The following is a 22,194-nucleotide window of genomic DNA, read 5'->3' on the forward strand; positions in this document are numbered from 1 at the left end:
GGAGCCTCCGCGCTTCCTTGGGGCGGGGCGCGGCCGCGCGGGGGCGCTGTCTGCCGGCCGGGGGGGGCGGAGCCTCCTTCCGCGCGCGTCCGGGCCGTGGTTCCGGTTCCGGGCCGGCGCCGCCGCCATGTCAGACTCGGAGAGCGAGGAGGATGCGGATGGCGGCCGCGCCGAGCCCTTCTCGCTGGCTGGGTTCCTCTTCGGCAACATCAATGAGGCGGGGCAGCTGGAGGGGGACAGCGTCCTCGACAAGGTAGGGCTGTGTCGCTCTGGGGAGACGCCGCTTCGGCCCAGCCCGGCTGGCGGCGCGGGCTGAGGGACGGGAAAAGAAACGGGGTCCCAGCGGCGCGGCTCCGGGGCGGGCCAGGGAGGAGGCGTCGGTGGGGCAGGCTCCAGGACGGGACCGAGCAGGCGGTTGGGGGGCTCGGCCCGGCCCGGCCCGGCCCGGCCCGGCCCGGCTGGCAGAGCCTCCCGGCTTGGACGTGGCTCCGGTCTCTTCAGGAATCCAAGAAGCACTTGGCCGGGTTGGGTGTGCTGGGACTGGGCAACCTGATCACTGAGATCACAGCCAGCGAGGAGGACAGCCCGGAGGCCGATGGAGCCCACCTGGACGAGGAAGGTTAGGCGCTGGGGTACCTGCGGTGAAATGGCAGAGGGGCGCTGGATCAGAGTTCTGACTGGAGAGGAAGAAACGCACCCAGGTCGTCTGGGGCTGCAGGGAATATCGTAATTGTCTGGTCAGCAGTCCTCTGGCAAAGGCCTTGCCGCCTTCTTGCCAGAGTGAATTCCACATTATCTCCTGGTCACTTTTGCGCTTGTTCTCTTTCATTTTTTATAACTTTTTTTTCCTTGTCTCTTCTCCCTCATAAATAAGTTTATTCTGTGTTTTCCCCTGTGTTAAACAAGCCTATTTAGTGCACGGCATTATTATGTCTCTTTTTTTATTTCTGAGCTTGTTGAACAGTTTTATTGAGTAAGTGAAAGGTGTTCCTTATGCTGAAGTTGGTTACTTACTAATCTTTAGGGGAAAGTCAGAGCTTGGAGCACTTGGAGCTTTTGGTTGGAATGAGGGGAAAAATAGTTTGATGGGGGATGCTAATCGGATGTTTTTGTTCCTCTAAGAAAAGGAAGCATAGGAAAGGATTTGTATGTACATAGTGAAGTCTGAAGTTAGTAATATATGTTAGGATAAAGTTTTGTGTGACTAGATTTCTTTTCTTCCTAGGCTGGGTTAAGAGCACGGAAGATGCTGTTGATTATTCAGATATTAACGAAGTGGCAGAAGATGAGAGCCGTAGGTATAAACAGGCAATGGGCAGCTTGCAACCAGTTCGAAGACAAGGTAAACGGGATTAGCGTTACAGCTCTATCTCTAGAAGGTATTTTAGGGTAATCTCTTATACAGGTGACCTTGTGCCTTTTCACTCCTTGCTTCAAGAACCCAATATAAGCCTTTGTGAAACTGTGTTCACTGGGTGAAGCCACTGCTTGATATCTTCCTTTTTCAAGGAATTAGTTCCTCATTAGAGTTAAACTATACTCAGAAGAGAAACCAGGATCCTCCTCTTGCTCTGGGATCCCCTGCAGAGAATACCCAATACCTGCTTATATTTCTTTAACCTGTGTTCTTAGGAAGAGGGTTATGCAGGAGGCCAGGTGCTTCTCAGAGATACTCAAAGATAGAGATAAGGCCCTGGTCCCTTAGAAAGTCAGTTCAATCTTAGTATCTCTCTCCTGTTTTACCCTTGAATTCCTTTTCTGAAATGACTGCAGAAGGCACTTTGGTTCTTTTGTCAGTCCCAGGGATCTCTGTCTGGCCTAGAACAGATTTTCAAAAACATGCAGCTTTTCCCTTTCAGGAGCTGCTAGTGCAAATGCTACATCTTTGCATATTCCCTAAAGCTGCCTTACACTTAACCTTTCTGTTAACATATTGTGGTTAGTGGGATGTAAAGGTGATTTGGGCTTTTTAACCACATTTTTCTTACTTTTTTAGCAGCTTTATTTGCTCTGCAAAGCATGAATAAGGGGAGGTGATAGGAGAATAGGGAGGTGACAGGAAATACATATATATATATATATATTTTAAGTGCTTCAGTCATCTTTATGTCAGTTTGCCTTTTTCCCTCCTTCCCACTCTTTCTTAAATTTCAGTCTTGCAAATGAGTTTGTGCAGGAAGCTGGACTTGTAAGAGTCTTGCACCTAGTTACAAAATGAGAATGGTCTCCTTACTAATGAGAAGACATGGTCTTCTCATCAGGCTGGGACAGGTATGAGATAGTATGAATGGGAAGGGTGCCTGGTTCCCTTTTATTGTCTGCTTAATATGCAGTCTTGTCTCCTGACTGGTTAGATGAAGATGAGGATGATTATGATGCTGACTGTGAAGATATTGATTCCAAGTTGATGCCGCCACCACCGCCACCTCCAGTACCTGGAAAGAAAGAAGATGAAAAGGATGCAGCTGCCACTGGTGAGTGAGGACTTTCTTCTTCTCTCTGGCAATGTGAATGTCTGAAGGAAGCAAACGCTGCTGTGTAGCAGTTCGTTCTGCAGCAAGCACCACGCGTCGTCAAAATTCGATCTGCAGACTGCATCTAAAGGTGGGTCTTTGTCCTGATATGCAATGTTATAGGATTGTCTGAAATGTAGGGTGAAATATTGTATTTCCAGTGATTGTTAAAATACTGATACTGACAATGAAACTGCTTTTTTATCTCATCCTCTCAGTTGTGGCTGGGAAATTCACCTGGAACGCTTAGGATAAAATGAAAGGTTAAACCAGAATGGTACTCATAACACCTGCAGAAGCTTAATTTTTGCATAACTTGGTATAAACAGTAGATGTGGCATTATGGGGTTGTACTAGGGGACAGGGAGGAAACCTCTTTGTTTATAAGGTGCTTGTTCTGTTGTAGTATCTGAAGATGGAGACGGTATCATTTTGCCCTCCATCATTGCTCCTTCCTCTGCTGCCTCCGACAAGGTGGATTTCAGCAGCAGCTCTGATTCTGAGTCAGAGATGGGACCTCAAGAAGCCAGGCAGGCAGAATCCAAGGAAGGCAAACTCACACTTCCTCTTGCAGGAATCATGCAGCGAGATGCTACCAAACAGTTGCCAAGTGTTACAGAGCTCTTCCCGGAATTTCGACCAGGCAAGGTATTGTAAGAGATACGTGGAAGTGACATAAACTGTATCATGTAAGCCCTCTAAATATGAATTGTATAGTATTATGGGTATGTAGTAAGTAATTGCATAGGTGTTCTTGCTCACCTCGATACTTACTTTAGTTTCTGTGTGCTGCTGTTTCCAGACTGCTTAACATGTAATGCTTTTCCTGCTATTTGCAGGAGCCTCTTAAAAAGCATCATATGAATCAGGGTGTGAAGTAATGTTTTGCTGTTCTGTAAGACCATAGCACAGGCCTGTTGATTTGTGAAAACTGGTTTTCTGAGATAGTAGAGAATACTTTTGCCAGATGATTAAAAATATAATGCTAATCTGTCTGCTTTCTGGCTTTTCTGGCAAGTATTTGCTCCTCCTTTCGTACTGTCCTGAATTTGGTGTGCTCTTCCTGAAACAATTTGTGATCTGTATCCTTTACTTAATTCTTCCTCAAAACTGCTCCGAGTATGGATCAGAAATTAGCTCAATAACACATTGGTTGAAAGAATGATTGTTTTTTGCACAAAGTGAATTCATTACAATACTTTCCTAAATGCTCTCAAATAGCAAATATAGTCGATGTATTTCAATAATTATTTTGAAAGTTTTAAAGCTGTCAAGAGGAGAGGAAATGTGGGAGCGGAAGAAGAATAAATATGAGCTTATAGTTGCCAAACAGGTGGTTGTGAGCCAGGATAACTTGGTTTCATGTGTGCCTCTGTCACAGGCTTTGTGTAAGGAGCAGAGCAATTTGCATAATTAAAAGTCATATTTTAATAATTTGGCTAACCTCTGTCTATTAGAAATCTAGATGAGGCTCTAGCACAGAAATTAGCCTTCTGGACACTCTCTTGGCTTTTGCAAATTTCGTGTTTCCTGTGTTACTGCATTAGCAGTTGATGTGTTCATTTCTTTGGTGCTCAACATGTAATGCCAGGGACTGGTTCAGTGTTGAATGTGCCCAGTGGGTGCAGAAATCAGTGCAAGCTGTTAATGCTGAGCGCTTTTCATAATTAATTCATGAGCACTAGAGCTGGCAAAGCCTGAAATCCTGTAGAGTTGGTTATGAGGATTGGTTGATGCCTGAGAATATGCATGTTAATGTAGCACTGCTTTTCTTGATGAAACCACTTAAAATAGCATGTGGAGAAGCAGACTTGTGTTTCATTAAACTGTTAGCAGCTTAACTACATCTGAGACCTTTGCTCATTGGTGAAAGCTCATTGAAACTGGCCAAAGGGTTCAGAAGTAATCTGGGGGAGTTTTGGGAAGAAGGATAATGTGGATGTGGGCAGAGATGGACAGAGTGGCCATATAAACATTATTTCCTCTGGGGATCAGTGTAACAGATTAACAATGAGCATTAATAGGATGTCTCTTTACAAATCTTTGGTTTTAATTCCCGTTTCCTAAATCTGTCAATTAATTTGGGAATAATGCTTTCCCTCTTTACAAGAGTGCTCTGAAGAAACAATTACCAGTGCTTAAAAAACAGCAATCATAATCATAGAAGAAACAGAAGAGACAGTTTGTCATTGTTATTAGTGCAGGTTTTGCAGGTATGCAGTATGCATATAGGGGAACTGCATTATGGTGGAAGTAAAAAGAGTGTGTTATTTCTGGACTGTGGTATTTGTTTTTATTTGGTTGTTTAAGAAATCTCTGCTTTATATAACTGTCTTCTAGCTTTGTCTCTTTTGCTAATAATTTTATCAACTCTTCTTCATCTCCATGTGTCTTTCTGAATGTTATGGATTGTTCAAAATGAAAATATTTATTTCCAGGTGGTGCCTTACCATATGCTCAATATGTAAAGGCAATCTTTCTCCCCTCTGTTGAGTTTCTTGGTGTCTGAAATTAAGAAAAAATCCTTTTGAAAAGGAAGGATCCATCAAACAGGTGGATCAGAAACTTTTTTTTCAAGTTTAACCAAGAGATTGTTGATTGCATCAGGAGCTGGGATTGTAGTACAGGCCAAGCTTCTGAATTCCAGAGTGCTCTCTTTCATTACTGCTTTTCAGGTGAGGGAAAGACAGGCAAGCATTCCACAGTGTTTTTTTTTCTCTGACTCTCTTGTTTTTTGCTATTCTAGGTGCTGCGTTTCCTGCGTCTCTTTGGCCCTGGAAAGAATGTTCCATCGGTTTGGCGTAGTGCCCGAAGGAAACGCAAGAAGAAACATCGGGAGTTGGCACAAGAAGTGCAGATACAGGAGGGTGAAGTTGTAGTTGAGAGTGGAATGGAAGGAAAATCTCCTTGGGAATATGAGTTTGCTGCTCCTCCCCCTCCTGAGCAGTGCCTTTCAGATGATGAGGTGGGATATCTGAGACTTAGGGAGGGTCGCCAGCTAGCACTGGGGGTAGTAGCAGATTGGACAGCAACTTTTAGAGTTAAGAGCTTTTCCTCCAAAATAAAACTGGAGGACAGGGTTGGCTTGTATTCCAGCTGTGCAGAAGCTCTTCTTCAGATACTAGTCAGTGACTGCAGGTGATTTCTTCTTACTGAGAAGGCTGCATCCGTGGTACAGGATCAATAGGAGAGCTTATCCTCTTTGTATCAAGAAGAAATCTCTGTGTTCTTGGAAGTCTAATTGCAGAACATTCTTAAGGCAGCTAGTAAGTATGGAAAAGCACTTAGAAATACTTTTCTCCTCCGAGAATAAGCTGGGAAACTTGGAAGGAAGAAACCTCTTGCTGACATTTAGATAGACCATCAGCGTAACCATTCTCTCCTTTGCTGTGCTTCAGATTACCATGATGGCACCTGTGGAATCGAAATTTTCCCAGTCAACTGGTGATATAGACAAAGTGACAGATACAAAGCCCAAAGTGGCAGAATGGCGCTATGGCCCAGCCCAGCTCTGGTATGATATGCTGGGGATCCCTGAAGATGGCAGTGGATTTGATTATGGCTTCAAGCTGAAAGAGAAGAAGAAGGAGCAGGAGGTTAAAGGACACACAGATGAGGGGGTGAGAGGGGAACTGTGGGGGAAGGTGTGGAGATATGTGTGGCACTGGGGATTGCTGTGCAATGAGAGCTTGGTGATGGGCCAGTGGATGGTTGTGCACCATGCAAAATGAGGCTTTTAATTTTCCTCCTTTAGTATGAAAGTATAAAGTTGATGCAGGTCTTCAAGCAACTTTTCTTTCCTTCCAGGATGCAGGGCTGATGGATGAGAAGGATGATCTGCTAGCTGATGAGCACTTCCTTATGGTGACGCAGCTCCAATGGGAGGATGATGTTATCTGGAATGGAGAAGATGTCAAGCACAAAGGGACTAAGACACAGCGGGCAAGTTTGGCTGGCTGGCTGCCATCCAGCATGACTAGAAATGCCACTGCATACAATGCCCAACAAGGTAATCAATGGTCTGATATGAATTGTACTTGCTGTGGTTGAGCTGACTCATTCTGTGCTTTCATCTCAAATGAAGAACATAATTCTTCCTGTCAGGGAATGTTTTTTAGCAAAATCACAGCTCTGCTCAGAATTCTGAGACTCTTTCTTTCCAAAAACAGAGTAGGTCCCTTCTGTTAAAGAAAATATCAACTCTGGCTTTCTTCTCTCCATGTGGAATACCAGATGCTAGATCCTTCTACATTTGTATCAGGCAATGCTATATGTAGGATGTCTGCTGTTTATAAGCCAATGGAATTTTCTTTATATGTTTTTTTAATTGGAGGAATTGTGTAAAAGTCTTCTGAAGTTTCTTCTGGACTAATAATGGTATTCTGTTTTTTTTAGATACGAAGTAACAATTCTTAGAAGCCTCAGGCTTCTCTTAGACACAAATGCATTTTAAATTTAAATTGCTTGTGTAGAATGAATGTTTATCATCTGTTTGTTATATCTTATCCTGCTTTTACAAGGAAAGACTAATGGGAAGGTCAGATCTTTATTGGGTACTAGTGTCAATTCTTTACTGTTTCGCTCTGAGTACAAGACACTCTGAGGAGCTGGGTAGGTGAATTGGGGATAGCCTTTTATAATAGTTTTCATTTAAGCACTGTTGTACCTGAGCTATCCAGGCCTGGGCTTGCTGTGTATGAGTCCCATCAAAAGCTACAGTAACATGTTAAAGATGGTTGGTCTGTTCACATGCCTTAGGCCTTATGCCTTCCAGAAGCTTTCACTTCAGCGACATAAGTGACATGTGAGCATAGGTGAGTTGGTCTGCCCTGGGAGAAGCTGCCTCCACAGAACAATTCCTTGAGGTCTGCTTGGCCATCCTTTTTTCTATGACCGTTTCACATAAGACAGGAGGCTGCTGGAGGCCAGACCAACTATTCTGTTGATGGCAACTGTCTGGTCAAGGCCTCTCACTTTTATAGGGACTGTATAGAAATGCACCTTATGCATTGTCGTGCAGCATATGTAAAGCCAGCCAAACATAGCTTTGAAGAGGCTGCAGACTCCAGCAGTAAGCTGTGGGTGAACGTGTTTTTGTGAGTCTTACTCGTACTAATGACGTGACGCTCTGTGATATGAGCAGTAGGCCTATCCTGGTCCAGGCTGGAAATCGCTCTACGTGCAACCCCTAAGTTCTGATTTAAGGCAATGTGATGCCCCCTAACCCTCCCGCTCAAGCTAACCTTACTTTTGTTTTCCTTTTCTCTAGGTTTGAACCGGAGTGGCTCTTTGCTCAATCCTCCAATTCCACTAGCACAGAAACCAAATGTAGCAGGAGTCCTAGGTATAGCAAAGGGCAAAGAAAAGCAGGTCCCTGAACAGCAAGGTAATGAGGATGTCAATGTTTGGCTTATGAATAGGTGCATGTGACACAGGTTTCTGTGTAGACTTGTGTTCTGTGTAATAGCAGGGTCCTTTTTTTGGCAACAAGGTGTAGAAAAAAGCGGTACTTGTTTGCTCTAAAACCTGTTAGAGGCCCTGTTTCATTCTTGGAGGTTCTCTGTGTTTCAATGGAGCAAAATCTCTAAGCGTTGGTAAAGCTGAGACTTGGGTCTCTGCTTCCTCTGTACTTCCAAGATGAGTTTTCTTTTGCCTTTTAGAGGTTCTGCCTCAGAAAGCCCTGAAAGATGGGGAAGGTTGAGGGAATAAGACGTGGGGATGAGTTCTGAAATGTTTTTCTGCCAAGGCAGTGTATAAAACTCCCAAGGATTCTACCTTATGATTGTTGCAGTTTCCCTGGATGAAGACAAGCCCTGGTACTCTATTTTCCCAATTGATAATGAAGAGTTAGTATATGGCCGTTGGGAAGACAATATCATCTGGGATGATCAGGCAATGGAAACCTACTTGGATCCCCCTGTCTTAACACTTGATCCAAATGATGAAAACATAATTCTAGGTATGTTTATGGCATCCGGAAATTTGACTTAAATGGGAAAAGACAGGTGGAAATGGAAGCAAGGATTTGTAGTCACACTGTAATGGAAATAAACGGACTGGGGCAATACTTACAGCCTTTCTTTCTTCTGGCTTTTGAAAATAATTTGCAAGTAATTAAAGGCCTAAGCACAAGAAGGCAATGCTAATAACTAATGGTGTGGTATATACTTTCAGCTCCAAAGATAAAAGCAGTAACAGGAGAGTAAAAATTAATGTTCTGAAACTTAAATTTAATGTAATTAATCTGACTCTTGGTGTGTTTTAGAAGCGACTGTCTTATTAGTTTTACTTGCATGCATGCTGGTTTGAAGAGGGAAGGTAAAGTAGTAAACCACAAACTAGCCCATGCCATTCTCAGCATGGCTTGTATTCAAAGCCTGAAGAAGCAGATTCCTTAAGCCTCTTTCAGGCTATGGTAATGGCACATGGAAGCAATGACTTTGCATAAGACCTGTCAGCATTTTTGTTGCTGCTACAAACTTACTCAGTATTCCTGGAGTTCAACTTGAATGTACTCCCTGCTTATATTGCTACAAGCTGGAGAGATTTTTGTCTTATTTGGACCACTAAAATCACCACTTTCTAAGATGTGTGTGTTGGTAATCTTCAAGCAGCCTTATGTAATTTAAGGACAGGCATATTTTGCTACACTTTTATATGGCCTCAATTGCATTTCCTTCCTCAGGAAAGTGGGTCAGTTCTAAGAATTTCTATATGTATTGATGGGAATGTTTTGGTACTAGCCAGCGACCTTGAAAATCACTCTTAATTTGAGCTTGGTTAAAGTAAAGACAAACAGACTTGCACTATTTGCTTTCCAAGTCTGAAATACACCACAAAATTGCAGATGTTTGTATAAATAGTGACAAAGGTGAACCCATTCTTATTTTATATAGAGTGACATGAGATCTGTGCATGAAGTTGATATAGCGTTTACCAAGCCCATGTCACTAGGCCCTGCTTCTCGTGTGAAAATCTTACTTGGAGAATCCATGCTTCACAAATTGCCAACTTTTAAAATTCATACTACTTTCCTGGAATTTTTCAGGAATCCTCTTTGGGTTCAGGTCCATATTATCTTTGGATTCAGACTCACTTTTGTGTTGCATATGTGTGGGGAAGAAAAGGATTATTAATACATGTAGTTAGGAAACAGTATTGACACTCCTGTCGCCTTGACTCTCAATTCTTTAGAATAGCTTTGGCAGAACAGATGCTATTTCTTGTACTTTCATTGATTAGATTATAAGTAAATTTTGTGTTGAGCAGTGGATACTCCAAGTAATCCCCACAATTACCCTCCTCCCACTCAAATCTACTCACTGCTGAAGAAGGCAAGGTAATCTCAAATCAAAGAGATTTAAGCATGGAGCTTTTCTGTGTTTTTTGAGCTTGTTTCATATTAACCTCTATGGAGGAAAAAGGGGGAGGAGTGTAGAAGGAGGACAGTCACCCCAGAAACTGAACAGAAAGGCTAGAATGTCTGGACCAAGCTGTAGCTCAGTAGGTGGTTGTGGTGCTGAAAAGAGAACCCTAGAACAAGTGCCCTACAGAGTGATTGCTTGTGTTTTTAGAAATTCCTGATGAAAAGGAAGAAATGACTTTGAACTCTCCGTCCAAGGAGAACAAGAAAGAATCTTCTTTAAAGAAGAGTCGAATCCTGTTGGGAAAAACAGGCGTCATCAAGGAAGAACCACAGCAGGTCAGCATAAGCTTTAGCACCTTGCAGGTTGGGAACAACATGGAAGGAGTGATTTTTTTTTTTTTTTTTTTTTTTTTTTTCCCCTGACACCTCTCTGTGTTTAAAATTGAATTAGAACATGTCTCAGCCAGAGGTGAAGGATCCCTGGAACCTCTCCAATGATGAGTTTTACTACCCCAAACAGCAGGGACTTCGAGGAACCTTTGGAGGCAACATCATTCAGGTAGTCACAGTAGTGTTGGCTATAGAGTGAGAGATAGAAAGTGTGTCTTGGTAGGAGGTTTCTGTGATTTAGGATTTGTAGAAAAACAGAATTTAGATTACAGCAGGTCAGTTAAGTGTTCATGAGAGTGATTTTTAATGTTTAATTAAAATGATTAAAAGGAGCTTGAACTAACTTTTCTTGATTGCCCCATCAAACTGAGGTTTAGGTGCCAGATCTTGCTGTCATACTCGCCATGCTTTTGTTTGGTGTCTCTTTCTGTAGTACTCTTTCTGAAGCGGGGGGGGGGGGGGGGGGGGGGGGGGGGAGGAGTGGTGCAGATAGTCATGAGATGAGGCTGTACTTCTGCTACTAGTGTGTGTTTTAATCTGGATATTATAAAAATAATTTAGATAATGATGAATTTGAACTACTGTTCCCTAGCCCTAGGCGAAGAGGTGATATTTTTTCCTCCTTAATTGTGGTATTCAATGACCTCTTCTAAAACCTCATCTGATTCCAGCCTCTTCTGTAATGGCAAAAATGTATGTAGTTCTAAATGCGCTTCTGTCCCACTGATAGGGATAATGGCTTTGCATGCTCCTAGTTAATAAAAAAAATGCTTTCATTGGGTACCATATGAAATATTAAAATTAAAGTAATCTCTGTACAGAAAGGAAAGATCTATATATGGACCTAAGCACTTTCTGTCAAATAGCAACATATATGATAAGTGAATTTCAGTGCACTAGTATTACTCTTAGCAGACATAAAAATATTACTAGGTTCTGTTATATAAGGGTTTGCAGGATAGGAGGATGATCTTGGTTTTGAGGTGATACGTGTCATTCTTAACACACATTTTGTTACTGTGTTAGCACTCTATCCCAGCAGTGGAACTTCGCCAGCCATTCTTTCCCACCCATATGGGTCCTATGAAGCTCCGACAATTTCATCGGCCTCCCCTGAAGAAATACTCTTTTGGTGCCTTGTCCCAGCCTGGGCCCCATGCTGTGCAACCTCTGCTGAAGCACATAAAAAAAAAAGCCAAGGTGCAGTTATTTTTCTCCGTACCTGATGTCTGCTGTGGCTCCATTTGCACAGCAGATTTGTTTGATGTGCTGTTTTCCTAACACTGTCTTTTCACTGGCACAGATGAGAGAGCAGGAGCGTCAGGCTTCTGGCGGGGGAGAAATGTTCTTCATGCGCACACCACAGGACCTAACTGGCAAGGATGGAGATCTCATCCTTGCTGAATACAGTGAGGAAAATGCCCCTTTAATGATGCAGGTTGGCATGGCAACAAAGATTAAAAATTACTACAAAAGGGTGAGTATGCAGGTTTTGCTGTTGGACAGTGATTTTCTTCTGCCTCTCACTGACTGCTAACTGCACCTTCATTGCATGTTGCAGAAACCTGGCAAAGATCCGGGAGCTCCAGACTGTAAATATGGAGAGACTGTTTATTGTCACACTTCTCCGTTCCTGGGTTCTCTGCATCCAGGCCAGTTACTGCAGGTGAGAAAAGCAAGCATAAGACGACAGGTTGAATGTGGAGTAATAGGCGGAATGTTTTGTGCCCTGTTTATCAAATCACAAATAATGCTCAACTTCCAGAAAACAGATTCAGTTTGATTTCCAGTTTAAGTCTTTGTGTTTACTGATAATAATTCAGTTGACTTTTTTTTAAAAAAAATATCTCTCTATGTTGTATGTTTTTTAAAATTGTTATGGGAATGATAGGAATTGCAGGAAGTGAATCTTTGCTGCTTTGCTTTGTAACCGCATTAGAAATACTGTTAGAGAGGACTGAGTGGAAGGCCAAAGCTGCTTGAATGTTGGGGAGCTCAGTAAATAGGTGTTGGAGGGCATAGAAAACATGGATTTATCATGGTTTGTGTGAGCAAAACCTTATGTGTACTTTCTGAGAATTGCACTGCTAGTCGTCTGCTGGATGCCAGTTACTAGTCAGGTGTGTAGACTTCTGCTTTTTTGAGCCTTTCTGTGTTGTTCAAATACATCAGTTGAGATGGGGAGAGGAATTAAGAATGTTGTAAGGACCATCTGGTTACAAAATCCATGATAAATGTAAAAATAAATCTATTTCAGTTAATGCTAGCTGCTCTTGGTGCAGCAATAATTCTGTCCATGTACCACAGGAAAAAAGTAAGGTGAAGGTTGATACTAGAGATTCATCACAGAACCGACAATGCTAATTGCTCAAGCCTGAGAGGACTTCATCATGGACAAAACAGGACTTCTGGAAAGCTTGAAGTGAGGACAGGGCCATCTCAGGGAAAGCTTTGCAATGTGGATGAGGGTAGTGTGGGAGAGTAGCAGTGGGTAAGGCTTGTGGAAGCCCGATGGGTGGAGAAAACACTTTATAGAAGAGGATGGTCTTTCCAGTTCCACTCAGTCTAGTGCCTCCCTGGTGCTAGTTTAAACTTTCTTACCTTTAAATGCTGAACTCCACTGCTCTCTGCTTTTCTGGTTAGGTTCTTACAAGCTTCCTTCCTGAGCAAAGTCTTCAGTCCTTGCTTCTGTTGCCTTCTCCCATTCACAGACTGCATGTGTGTCCTGCGCTGGTTCCTCTGGTTATAGTGTTCTTCTGCATATGTGTTCTTTGTGTCCCTTTTTAAGGTACCTCCTTAAAGGTCAGTCCAAAGAGCCCTTCAAACTCTTTCTGCATTTGTTCTAGGTTTTCTTATGCTTTTGTGCTTCATCCTTGGTTATTCTCTGTGTAAGCAAGGAATGTTCTGACTGCACATCTACATATATTGTGATATAAATGATTGTGTATCATTGGAATGACTTTTTTTTTTTAAGATCTTTTTTATAGATTGAGTTACAGAAAATTTGATCAAAACCTAACTTTCAAACTTTGATTTGCTTCTCTTATTAGGCATTTGAAAACAACCTTTTCCGGGCCCCTATCTATTTACATAAGATGCCTGAAACGGATTTCCTGATTATCCGGACACGACAAGGCTATTATGTTCGAGAATTAGTGGATATTTTTGTAGTTGGTCAGGAGTGCCCACTTTATGAAGTACCTGGTCCCAACTCTAAACGAGCTAACACCCATATCAGAGATTTTCTGCAGGTATGTGATAAGAGACAGTTTGGGATCTGAGGGGTCTTTGGAGAAAGTCCATGATAGGCATGAGCCTCATGTGGACAGCCTTGATTTGAGAAGCTCATTGGCCTGCTACGGTTCCTTTTTTTTTTTTTTTTTTTTTTTTTGTTGTGTTGTGAGGTGACAGCACTGCAAGAGTTGGATGTTAACCATACAGACCATTTTGGTTGTCATTTAACCAATAATTTACAGCATGCTTCTTCTGTTTACTTGCATCCTATCTGATAAGTATATGATAGAGGCTTTTTATTAGCCAAAATAAAAGGTTATAAGATTATATAAAGTGTAGGAAACTGAAAAAGTTAGAATGAACTTTGAAGTGGTTATGCTGTATAAAATGACAGTTACGTGGGTTTTACTAAGAGGCAATTAGGGGATCTTATCACAGTCCTATTACATAGCACGGAATTAGAGTTGCTTCGTAGGTCTTTGTTGATTTCCTAGATCTTGAGGCAGTTAAGCTTTGGCTCTGTCCGTGACCATTCAAATAAATATCCCCAAATTTAGATTTTGGAGAAAATTTCTAGTAATTTACTGTCAGTTTAATTCAAAATTATGACTCAAGAGGTATTTGCAGAGCACAAAAATCCCTGTCAGTCCCAGAGTTCAAGTTTCTGTACCAAAGCATGAACATTTCTAATGTGATATAATAACAAAATTTTAAGACAAATATTTTTTCCACATCTCATTCTCAAAAATAGCTGAACCTGAATCAGACATGTGGCTCGGAAAACTTTACTAAGTAGATTTATAAGAAACAATGGGTTTTAAGTAGGAAGTCTGAAGTAGTCACTAGACACAGCATTGTCTATACTGTCATTGCAGGTTTGTTGTATTCTTTCTTTGGACATCACAAATGAATCTTGTTTTGTAGGTTTTTATTTATCGTCTGTTCTGGAAAAGCAGAGACCGTCCTCGGAGAATTCGCATGGAGGATATTAAGAAGGCCTTTCCCTCGCACTCAGAGAGTAGCATCCGAAAGCGGCTAAAGCTTTGTGCAGATTTCAAACGCACAGGTATTTAAAGATTTTATGTGGCCGTCAGCCATTCTTTGCTGCTCTTGGAGTTCCAGATAGAGCAGGAGGAGGCAACATCTCCTCCTGAAAAACCATTTTTGAAAACATCTATTTGAAGAACTGAAATGTAATGATAGGGTTTTTTGTTCCGATTTTTATAAATGTGCACTTTCTTTTGGCACAAGTGTGCTTGATGGTGAGAAATGACTACAGTTTCGGCATTTTTTTATAACCCTTTGGGCAATGATTTACTCGTAAAGTAACAATGTACGACACCAACACATACATGTTCCTTTCCCTCTGTGTATGGCTGTGTTGTGTTTTGCAAGCAAATACATGCCAGTAGAAACTTGTCCTATCTTCATGAGTTTAACAGTGCTCTGAGAGCCTGAGTTCTGATTTTTGTATATGCAGAATGATAAACAGATGGTAATACAAAGCTTTTTAGGCCGGCCAAGGGGAAAAGTAGTTTGAGGTGAGGAGGTGAAAGGTGGATTAAATGCTTTTGAAATGTAGTTTATACCTTGAATGAGCATGAATGTATGAGAGTTTTTGGTGATACAACAGGTGGTGAGTAACGGGACGTTGATTTAGACAAATGCAGAATGAAAAAACCTATCACTTCTGGTGGTCTAAGTGTCACAGTTTTGTCATACTTGCTCCTTTTGCCAGCATTGCAGCAGGGTACCAAATCTTGAAATACAGTTAAGATTGTCATGGGATCCAACATTTGTGAGAAACTACTATATGTTTGATCTGTGCATTTTTCAGGGATGGACTCAAATTGGTGGGTTTTAAAGCCAGATTTCAGATTGCCAACAGAGGAAGAGATCAGAGCAATGGTATCCCCAGAACAGTGCTGTGCTTATTACAGCATGATTGCGGCTGAGCAGCGACTGAAGGTAAGCACTCCTTGCAGGCTATAAGGCAAGTTACTGACAAGTAGTTCTGTGAAGGGTGAGGCTAGGTAACACCTTTTGCCTAAAGCTAATTTTGCTACAAAATAGGCAAATTAGGCCCCTGACTACTGGGCAACTTGCGAAGTTTTCTGCTGCGTAAAAAGCGAGTTAAATTCTTACAGAGAGAGACGTTATATTCTTATCACCTATTATTTAGATATTGAGTTAGCTATGCTCAAAGGTTGCATAGGGAATGTCCAAGAAAGGGCTTATGTTTCCACCTGGAGCTCTACGGCAGAAAGTAACCAGTATGTGGCTGTGAGAGAGACTGGTTATTTTTTTGAAGTTGAGTGCAGTATTTAGTTATGGAGTTTGTCAAAATACTGGGCAGTTTGACATCTGTGATACTGTGGGTCACAGTGAATCTTGCAAACAACTGTCTGTGGAAGTGTGCTTGTTCAGCATGACAGGTCTCCACAGGAGATTCGTAATACACTTCTGGTTCTCTCTCCAGTAACCTTTTTAAGACTTTAGGTTCTCATTTTTTCCTAATATTTCTCTGCAGGATGCAGGTTACGGGGAGAAATCCTTCTTTGCGCCAGAAGAGGAGAATGAAGAGGATTTCCAAATGAAGATTGATGATGAGGTACTGTCAGAGCGATGCATGAGCATGCATGCCAATATATGAATCTGCATGGCAGAAAAGAAATGAGGTCTTTAAATATAAAGGATATAGTAAAAGTAGGATTCAGTAGATCAAATGTTCTTGCGACTTTCCTGGGAACTCTGCTGCCAGGTATAAACCCTGTTTATACCTGTGTTTGGGGATCCGTCTTGCCAAGTCCTTTCAGGACTAGGCTTTTTGCATTAAATGCATTTTGTGAATTATTTAGCACTTTGATTCTTCCTAGAGGTTTTATCAGGGCAGCTGAAGGATCAAGAAGTGGAATTCACCCTCATTATGTTAATTGAAAAGTTCTCAGTATGATTGGAAGAATCCAAAATAAATAGCTTGGAATTCTCCTCGATGGTAGGAGGATTGTGAGGGCATGTTTCTCTTCTCACTGGCAGGTGCGCACAGCTCCATGGAACACCACACGAGCCTTCATTGCTGCTATGAAGGGCAAGTGCCTCCTAGAAGTGACTGGTGTAGCAGATCCTACCGGTTGTGGTGAAGGATTTTCTTATGTGAAGATTCCAAACAAACCAACTCAGCAGAAGGTATAGTTCCCGACGTTGGGTTGGACAAGGAGCAATAACTGGAAAGTCATGTGGGAGAAATGGAGCAAATATGGGGCATCAGGAAGAGAAAATATCAAAAGATGAGCCTAGGAAAGACTATTATGTGATGACATTAATAGGCTGCATCTTCCTCTGAACAGGATGATAAAGAACCTCAGCCAGTGAAAAAGACAGTGACCGGGACAGATGCTGATCTGCGCCGACTTTCTCTCAAAAATGCCAAACAGCTTCTGCGTAAATTTGGAGTGCCGGAAGAGGAGGTGAGCGTGAACCTGGAGCAGGTTACAGAGTTCTCTTCACTAATGGCTTCAGCGGCTGGCGGTGGAAGGAACGTATATGTTTCTACTCTGACCTTGTGTGGAAGGGAGTTGAAATCCACAGTCAGCTACCTCGGTTGTATGTCTCTAAAGCCATTTCTAGTCTGTCTTCCTCTTTCCAGATAAAGAAGCTGTCCCGGTGGGAAGTGATTGATGTGGTACGTACGATGTCTACAGAGCAGGCTCGTTCAGGAGAAGGTCCTATGAGCAAATTTGCACGTGGGTCTCGGTTTTCTGTAGCAGAACATCAGGAGAGATACAAAGAAGAGTGTCAGCGCATCTTTGATTTACAAAATAAGTAAGTTCTTATCTGATGTTCACAGCCTTGAACCCCACCCTGTCCCCACCTTGAAAGTCCAGAACCATGTGTGCCTGGGGCTCACTGATATGTTGTGGTATAGATGTTGATTTAACTGGTTGGGCCCACAAAATAGAGCACTGAGAAAGAGAGCTTTGGCTGTTAATAGAAACTTACGGGTTAGCCTTAGTGTCTTGCTGTCATAGACCTTTTGGAAAGGTAGAATGAGTTGCATAGTCTGCCATGTATAATGGCATGAGAATGCTCCACTGTTCCACAGATCAGTAGTTCACCCTATTTCCGTTCTTTTTTTTTATTTTTTTAATTTGTTTTGTTAACAGCAGTTTGCCATCTCTCTCTTGGGTAGCAGCTACCAATTCTATGTTCTATTCTTTAGAACTGCCAGAAGAATTAATGTATTATTCCTTGTTCTGGCCCAAGACCTGAGAGTGGGGAGGGAATATAGTCCTGTTGATGACAAAGAGATCAACTTGATGGAGACGATTGGCTTGGAACAATAGATCTTTTGGACATGGGGATTACAGGAGGACTGAGAAGGGAATATATTATGCCTATTCTTGTAGTAGTGGTTTGCAACATTAATTTTCAAACCTTTGTGTCATTTTTACCTTTGTATTTCTGGGAGGGTAACAGGCTGACTTTTTTTGGCGGGGGGACTAACTGACTTTTAAGGTGCCTCCTGTTTCAGGGTTCTGGAATCTACTGAGATCCTGTCCACAGACACAGATAGCAGCTCAGCTGAAGACAGTGACTTTGAAGAGATGGGAAAGAATATTGAGAATATGTTACAGAACAAGAAAACCAGTTCTCAACTCTCTCGGGAAAGAGAAGAGCAGGAACGAAAGGAATTGCAAAGGATGCTTCTGGGAGAAGACAGTGGCAATGACAAAGAGAGGGGCAAAAAGGACAGGAGAGACAAAAAGGGGCTGTGTAAGTAACTGCAACCACCAGAATGTGCCTGGGAAGGGATGCAGAACTTTGTGTTGGGCTGCAAACTGTGCTGGTCTGGCCTCTCAGAGGACAGTGTGGATTCCTTAGAGGAAGAATGTACAGATATGCTTATCTGGGGCTTCTTCCTTCTCCTGAGCAGTTACTGGCTGAAAATGCATTTGAAGTGTTTTCTTTGCCCCATAGCTTTGCTTATTTGGAACTATAAACTTACTCTGGTATTTCTTCAGATATTCACTGCTGCTTGCTGCTTAAGTTTCCCTTTTTTTTGGGGGGGGGAGAGGGGGTTGTTTTTGTGTAGTTTTCTCAAGATGTGTTCACAAATAGTTCCTGAAACCAGCTTATGGTGCTCTAATTGGATCTCGTGTGTAAACACAGCAATGTATACGAAACAGATAGGCACAATACGTAGGCTGATAGCAGTGTCTGTTATACCGTGTGCGGTAGCAGTGTGTTTGGGAGGTAACTGGGCAGCTGCCAGATTTGGATCTCTTGGAAATGTGTTTATTTTCAGTGCATTCCAACAGAGAATCTGACAGGTCCCTAACTGGCAGGTAGAAGTGTTTGATCTGTGAATGAACTTTTGGCTGTGTGACGGTGCTCATGGCCACTGTTACTTGTTGCATGTGTATGAGCAAAGTTGAGCTCTGCTGCATCTGGGTCAACATTATTGTTGCTGTTGGAAACCCAGATTGGGAATAAATCACTAATTAAATAATTACTGGAATAATTTAGTAAGGGATATGTGGAAGATTTGCTGATGATTGTTGCCTTATGAAAAGATACCCAGTGTTACTTTGAACAAAATCTCTCAACCAAAATTATGGATGGTGCTGGAAAATTCTGTGAGATTCTGTGGTCACATGAGACCAAGTTAGCTCACTGGTTGTAACACTAGTTGGAGAACTGGATAATTGTGGACTTTCAGCTTCTGCTAAATCTCCATACCTATGATCAAAACCACTGTAACTATAAGCAGTCTGCAGGGCCATGTTGCAGTTGCCTTACAGGTTGCACTTCAGCACCTGTGGGTCCTTTTTGACTGTAGCTGTTCCTTCTGGCTTTATAATCCATGTGGATAATTCAGTAGCTTACCTTTATTTCAGATTGATATATGTCATGATAATAGAACATGAACAAGCAAGGGAAAGATTTCTATTGCTCAGGTTTTCCTGGATTTGTGTCTTGGAAGTTTTTAAGCCAAAACTATATGCTGTGTTTAAACAATGATGTTTCTACAGTATGAAAGAAATGAAAAGTAAATAAAACACTCTCTTGTAGCATCAGCTTCAGGAGCCTCAGCAAACTCTCACAAAGATGATGACACTGCCTCTGTAACCAGCCTTAATTCCTCTGCCACTGGCCGCCGCCTCAAAATCTATCGCACGTTTAGAGATGAGGATGGGAAAGAATATGTGAGGTGCGAGACAGTTCGGAAGCCTGCTGTTATTGATGCCTACTGCCGAATACGGACTACCAAGGATGAAGAGTTCATGTAAGACCTACATGATTTTTTTCTTTTTTTTTTTCTTTTTAACTTTGCCTGTAGACTATTTCATTCTGTTGGCAGTATGAAGAAATGTAGAATTGAATGTAGTAGCCTGGCATGGTAATTGTATATATTTAGAGAGTTAATGGCTGTCCATTTGGAGGGTATTACGAATTTTGTGCAGTGATTGACCTGGCAGAAGAGTACCTGGTAAATCATCAACTCAGATGAAAAACTTGTGTGTTTTGTTTTGTTTCATTCTTTTTCCCCCCAGACGAAAGTTTGCTCTATTTGACGAACAGCACCGTGAGGAAATGCGGAAGGAGCGGCGCAGGATCCAGGAACAATTACGGCGGTTAAAACGGAACCAAGAAAAAGAGAAACTCAAGGGCCCTCCAGAAAAGAAGCCCAAGAAAATGAAAGAGCGTCCAGACTTGAAAGTAAGCATATCCATACGTAAAGCATGCTAACAGGTCTTAGTTATTGGAGAAATTTTCTGTTCTAGTGATGTACTAAAGGTCTGACTAGAGGATTTTAATGATACTTTGCCTCTAAACTAGGAGCCTATGTATGAATTCTGATATGTCATCCTTCTTATATTTTTGCAGCTAAAATGTGGAGCATGTGGTGCAATTGGCCATATGAGGACTAATAAGTTCTGCCCTCTTTACTACCAAACAAATGCCCCACCTTCTAATCCTGTTGCAATGACAGAGGAGCAGGAGGAAGAGCTGGAAAAAACAGTCATTCACAATGATAATGAAGAACTCATCAAAGTAGAAGGAACAAAAATTGTCCTGGGAAAACAACTGATTGAGAGGTAAGGGAAGAAGCAGAGATACTGATGGGTAGTAAGAAAAAACAATTTAGAGCTTAGTGCAGAATGCTCCTATGTATATTAATCACAGGAATAAAGTGACAGGGCTTTACATAGACTATTACTACAGTATTTTGATTGTGTGTTTGGTATTATGGCAGACGGGACCAGAGCCAATATACTGGGGGATGAATGGTCTTGATTCGTAAGAGGGCTGGAGAAAGTATTAAACTTTTTCGTTTTTACCTAGTGCGGATGAGGTTCGCAGGAAATCACTGGTCCTGAAGTTTCCTAAACAGCAGCTTCCTCCAAAGAAGAAGCGGCGAGTAGGGACAACCGTTCACTGTGATTATCTGAATGTGAGTGAAGGTGTTACTGAGCTGATTGCAGCATCTCTATTTCTGTTTGTGCCAACTGGCCAGTTTCTTTACTACTCCTGTGCATCCTCTGCATGCAACACAGATACCTGCCCAGTAAATTAATAAACTAAATTGCCTAAGATTTCTGTGGGTAAATATTTTGCATCTTGGAACTGCCTTAATTTTTCTGCCTCTGATTTCTTCAGCGTCCTCATAAATCTATCCACCGACGGCGAACAGATCCCATGGTGACACTGTCGTCCATCTTGGAGGGCATCATCAATGACATAAGGGATCTTCCTAATGTAAGTTTAAGCAATGAGACCAAAACCCTGTGTCTTAAGCAGTATGGTTGAAGTAGGTTGTGTTGTACGTGCCAAAATTAGACTAGGCTTTTCTCAGATGAGTGATGTGCCACCCATTTCCCCCCTGCCCTGCACACAGTTGGTGTTCATTATTTCTTAAGTTATCTCAGCTCAGAATCTTTTCGAGATGAAAATGTCCACATCAGAAAATAATGTTGAATAGTTCTGTATGGAAACATATGGAAAGCCTGGGATGTGATTTTTTTGTTTGTTTGTTTTTTCAACAAAACCAGAAGAAGATGCATAACGCTCGATGTAGCAATGTGGAGTAGTTTTATATATGTGGCACTAGAGAAAATTGTGTACTTCACTGTTTCTGACCAGATTTTACCAGAAACTTGCAAAATCAAAAGATTAAATGGAAGATTTGAGTTGAAATGAGAATTTAAAGTTCACTTTCTTGACTTTTGTGCTGCATAACCAAAAACACCATCTCAGAATTCTTTGTGAGATTTTTCTTCTTATAATGGTATTAAAGAACATTTTGTAGAAGAAAGTGATAGCCACCATGGGGCTGAGCTTATCATATTTTCCCTGGTGCAGTTAAGGAACTGATTGTGTAAAGGTTTTATACATTAGTGCCTATTCAACTCTGGAGGTTACACTGAGATTAGCTGTGCTAGTACTGTGTTAATAAGCATTCATTTTTTTCTTCTCATCCTCAGACATACCCCTTTCATACACCTGTAAATCCAAAAGTTGTCAAAGATTATTATAAGATCATTACTCGGCCCATGGATTTACAAACCCTGCGTGAAAATGTTCGTAAGCGGCAGTACCCATCCCGAGAAGAGTTCAGAGAACATCTGGAACTAATTGTTAAGAACAGTGCGACATACAATGGTAGGCTATTAACAACTCAGGGAAACT

General features: G+C 41.8%; 1 protein-coding gene across 12 annotated transcripts in view; it reads left to right on the plus strand.

The window, feature by feature from the left end:
* The first annotated feature begins 107 nt into the window (after positions 1–107).
* TAF1 (TATA-box binding protein associated factor 1) overlaps positions 108–22,194 on the plus strand; it is a 33,782-nt gene continuing 11,695 nt past the window's right edge. For 4 of the 12 annotated variants that reach the window (XM_082323465.1, XM_082323456.1, XM_082323461.1 and 1 more), the window contains exons 1-29: positions 108–253; positions 502–619; positions 1,226–1,342; positions 2,334–2,474; positions 2,920–3,161; positions 5,260–5,478; positions 5,912–6,133; positions 6,321–6,522; positions 7,783–7,899; positions 8,305–8,472; positions 10,088–10,215; positions 10,331–10,438; positions 11,296–11,469; positions 11,573–11,746; positions 11,831–11,935; positions 13,320–13,520; positions 14,428–14,569; positions 15,341–15,471; positions 16,034–16,114; positions 16,540–16,689; positions 16,851–16,970; positions 17,150–17,325; positions 18,035–18,276; positions 19,576–19,789; positions 20,058–20,223; positions 20,392–20,603; positions 20,851–20,959; positions 21,166–21,264; positions 21,990–22,167. In XM_082323465.1, coding sequence (XP_082179591.1) covers positions 128–253; positions 502–619; positions 1,226–1,342; positions 2,334–2,474; positions 2,920–3,161; positions 5,260–5,478; positions 5,912–6,133; positions 6,321–6,522; positions 7,783–7,899; positions 8,305–8,472; positions 10,088–10,215; positions 10,331–10,438; positions 11,296–11,469; positions 11,573–11,746; positions 11,831–11,935; positions 13,320–13,520; positions 14,428–14,569; positions 15,341–15,471; positions 16,034–16,114; positions 16,540–16,689; positions 16,851–16,970; positions 17,150–17,325; positions 18,035–18,276; positions 19,576–19,789; positions 20,058–20,223; positions 20,392–20,603; positions 20,851–20,959; positions 21,166–21,264; positions 21,990–22,167 — 4,582 coding nt within the window. In that variant the 5' untranslated portion in view covers positions 108–127. The other 8 variants (XM_082323460.1, XM_082323458.1, XM_082323457.1 and 5 more) reach the window with 5 other exon arrangements.

Source organism: Platalea leucorodia (assembly GCF_965183815.1).
Source record: "Platalea leucorodia genome assembly, chromosome: 10".
Classification (NCBI taxonomy): Eukaryota; Metazoa; Chordata; class Aves; order Pelecaniformes; family Threskiornithidae; genus Platalea; species Platalea leucorodia.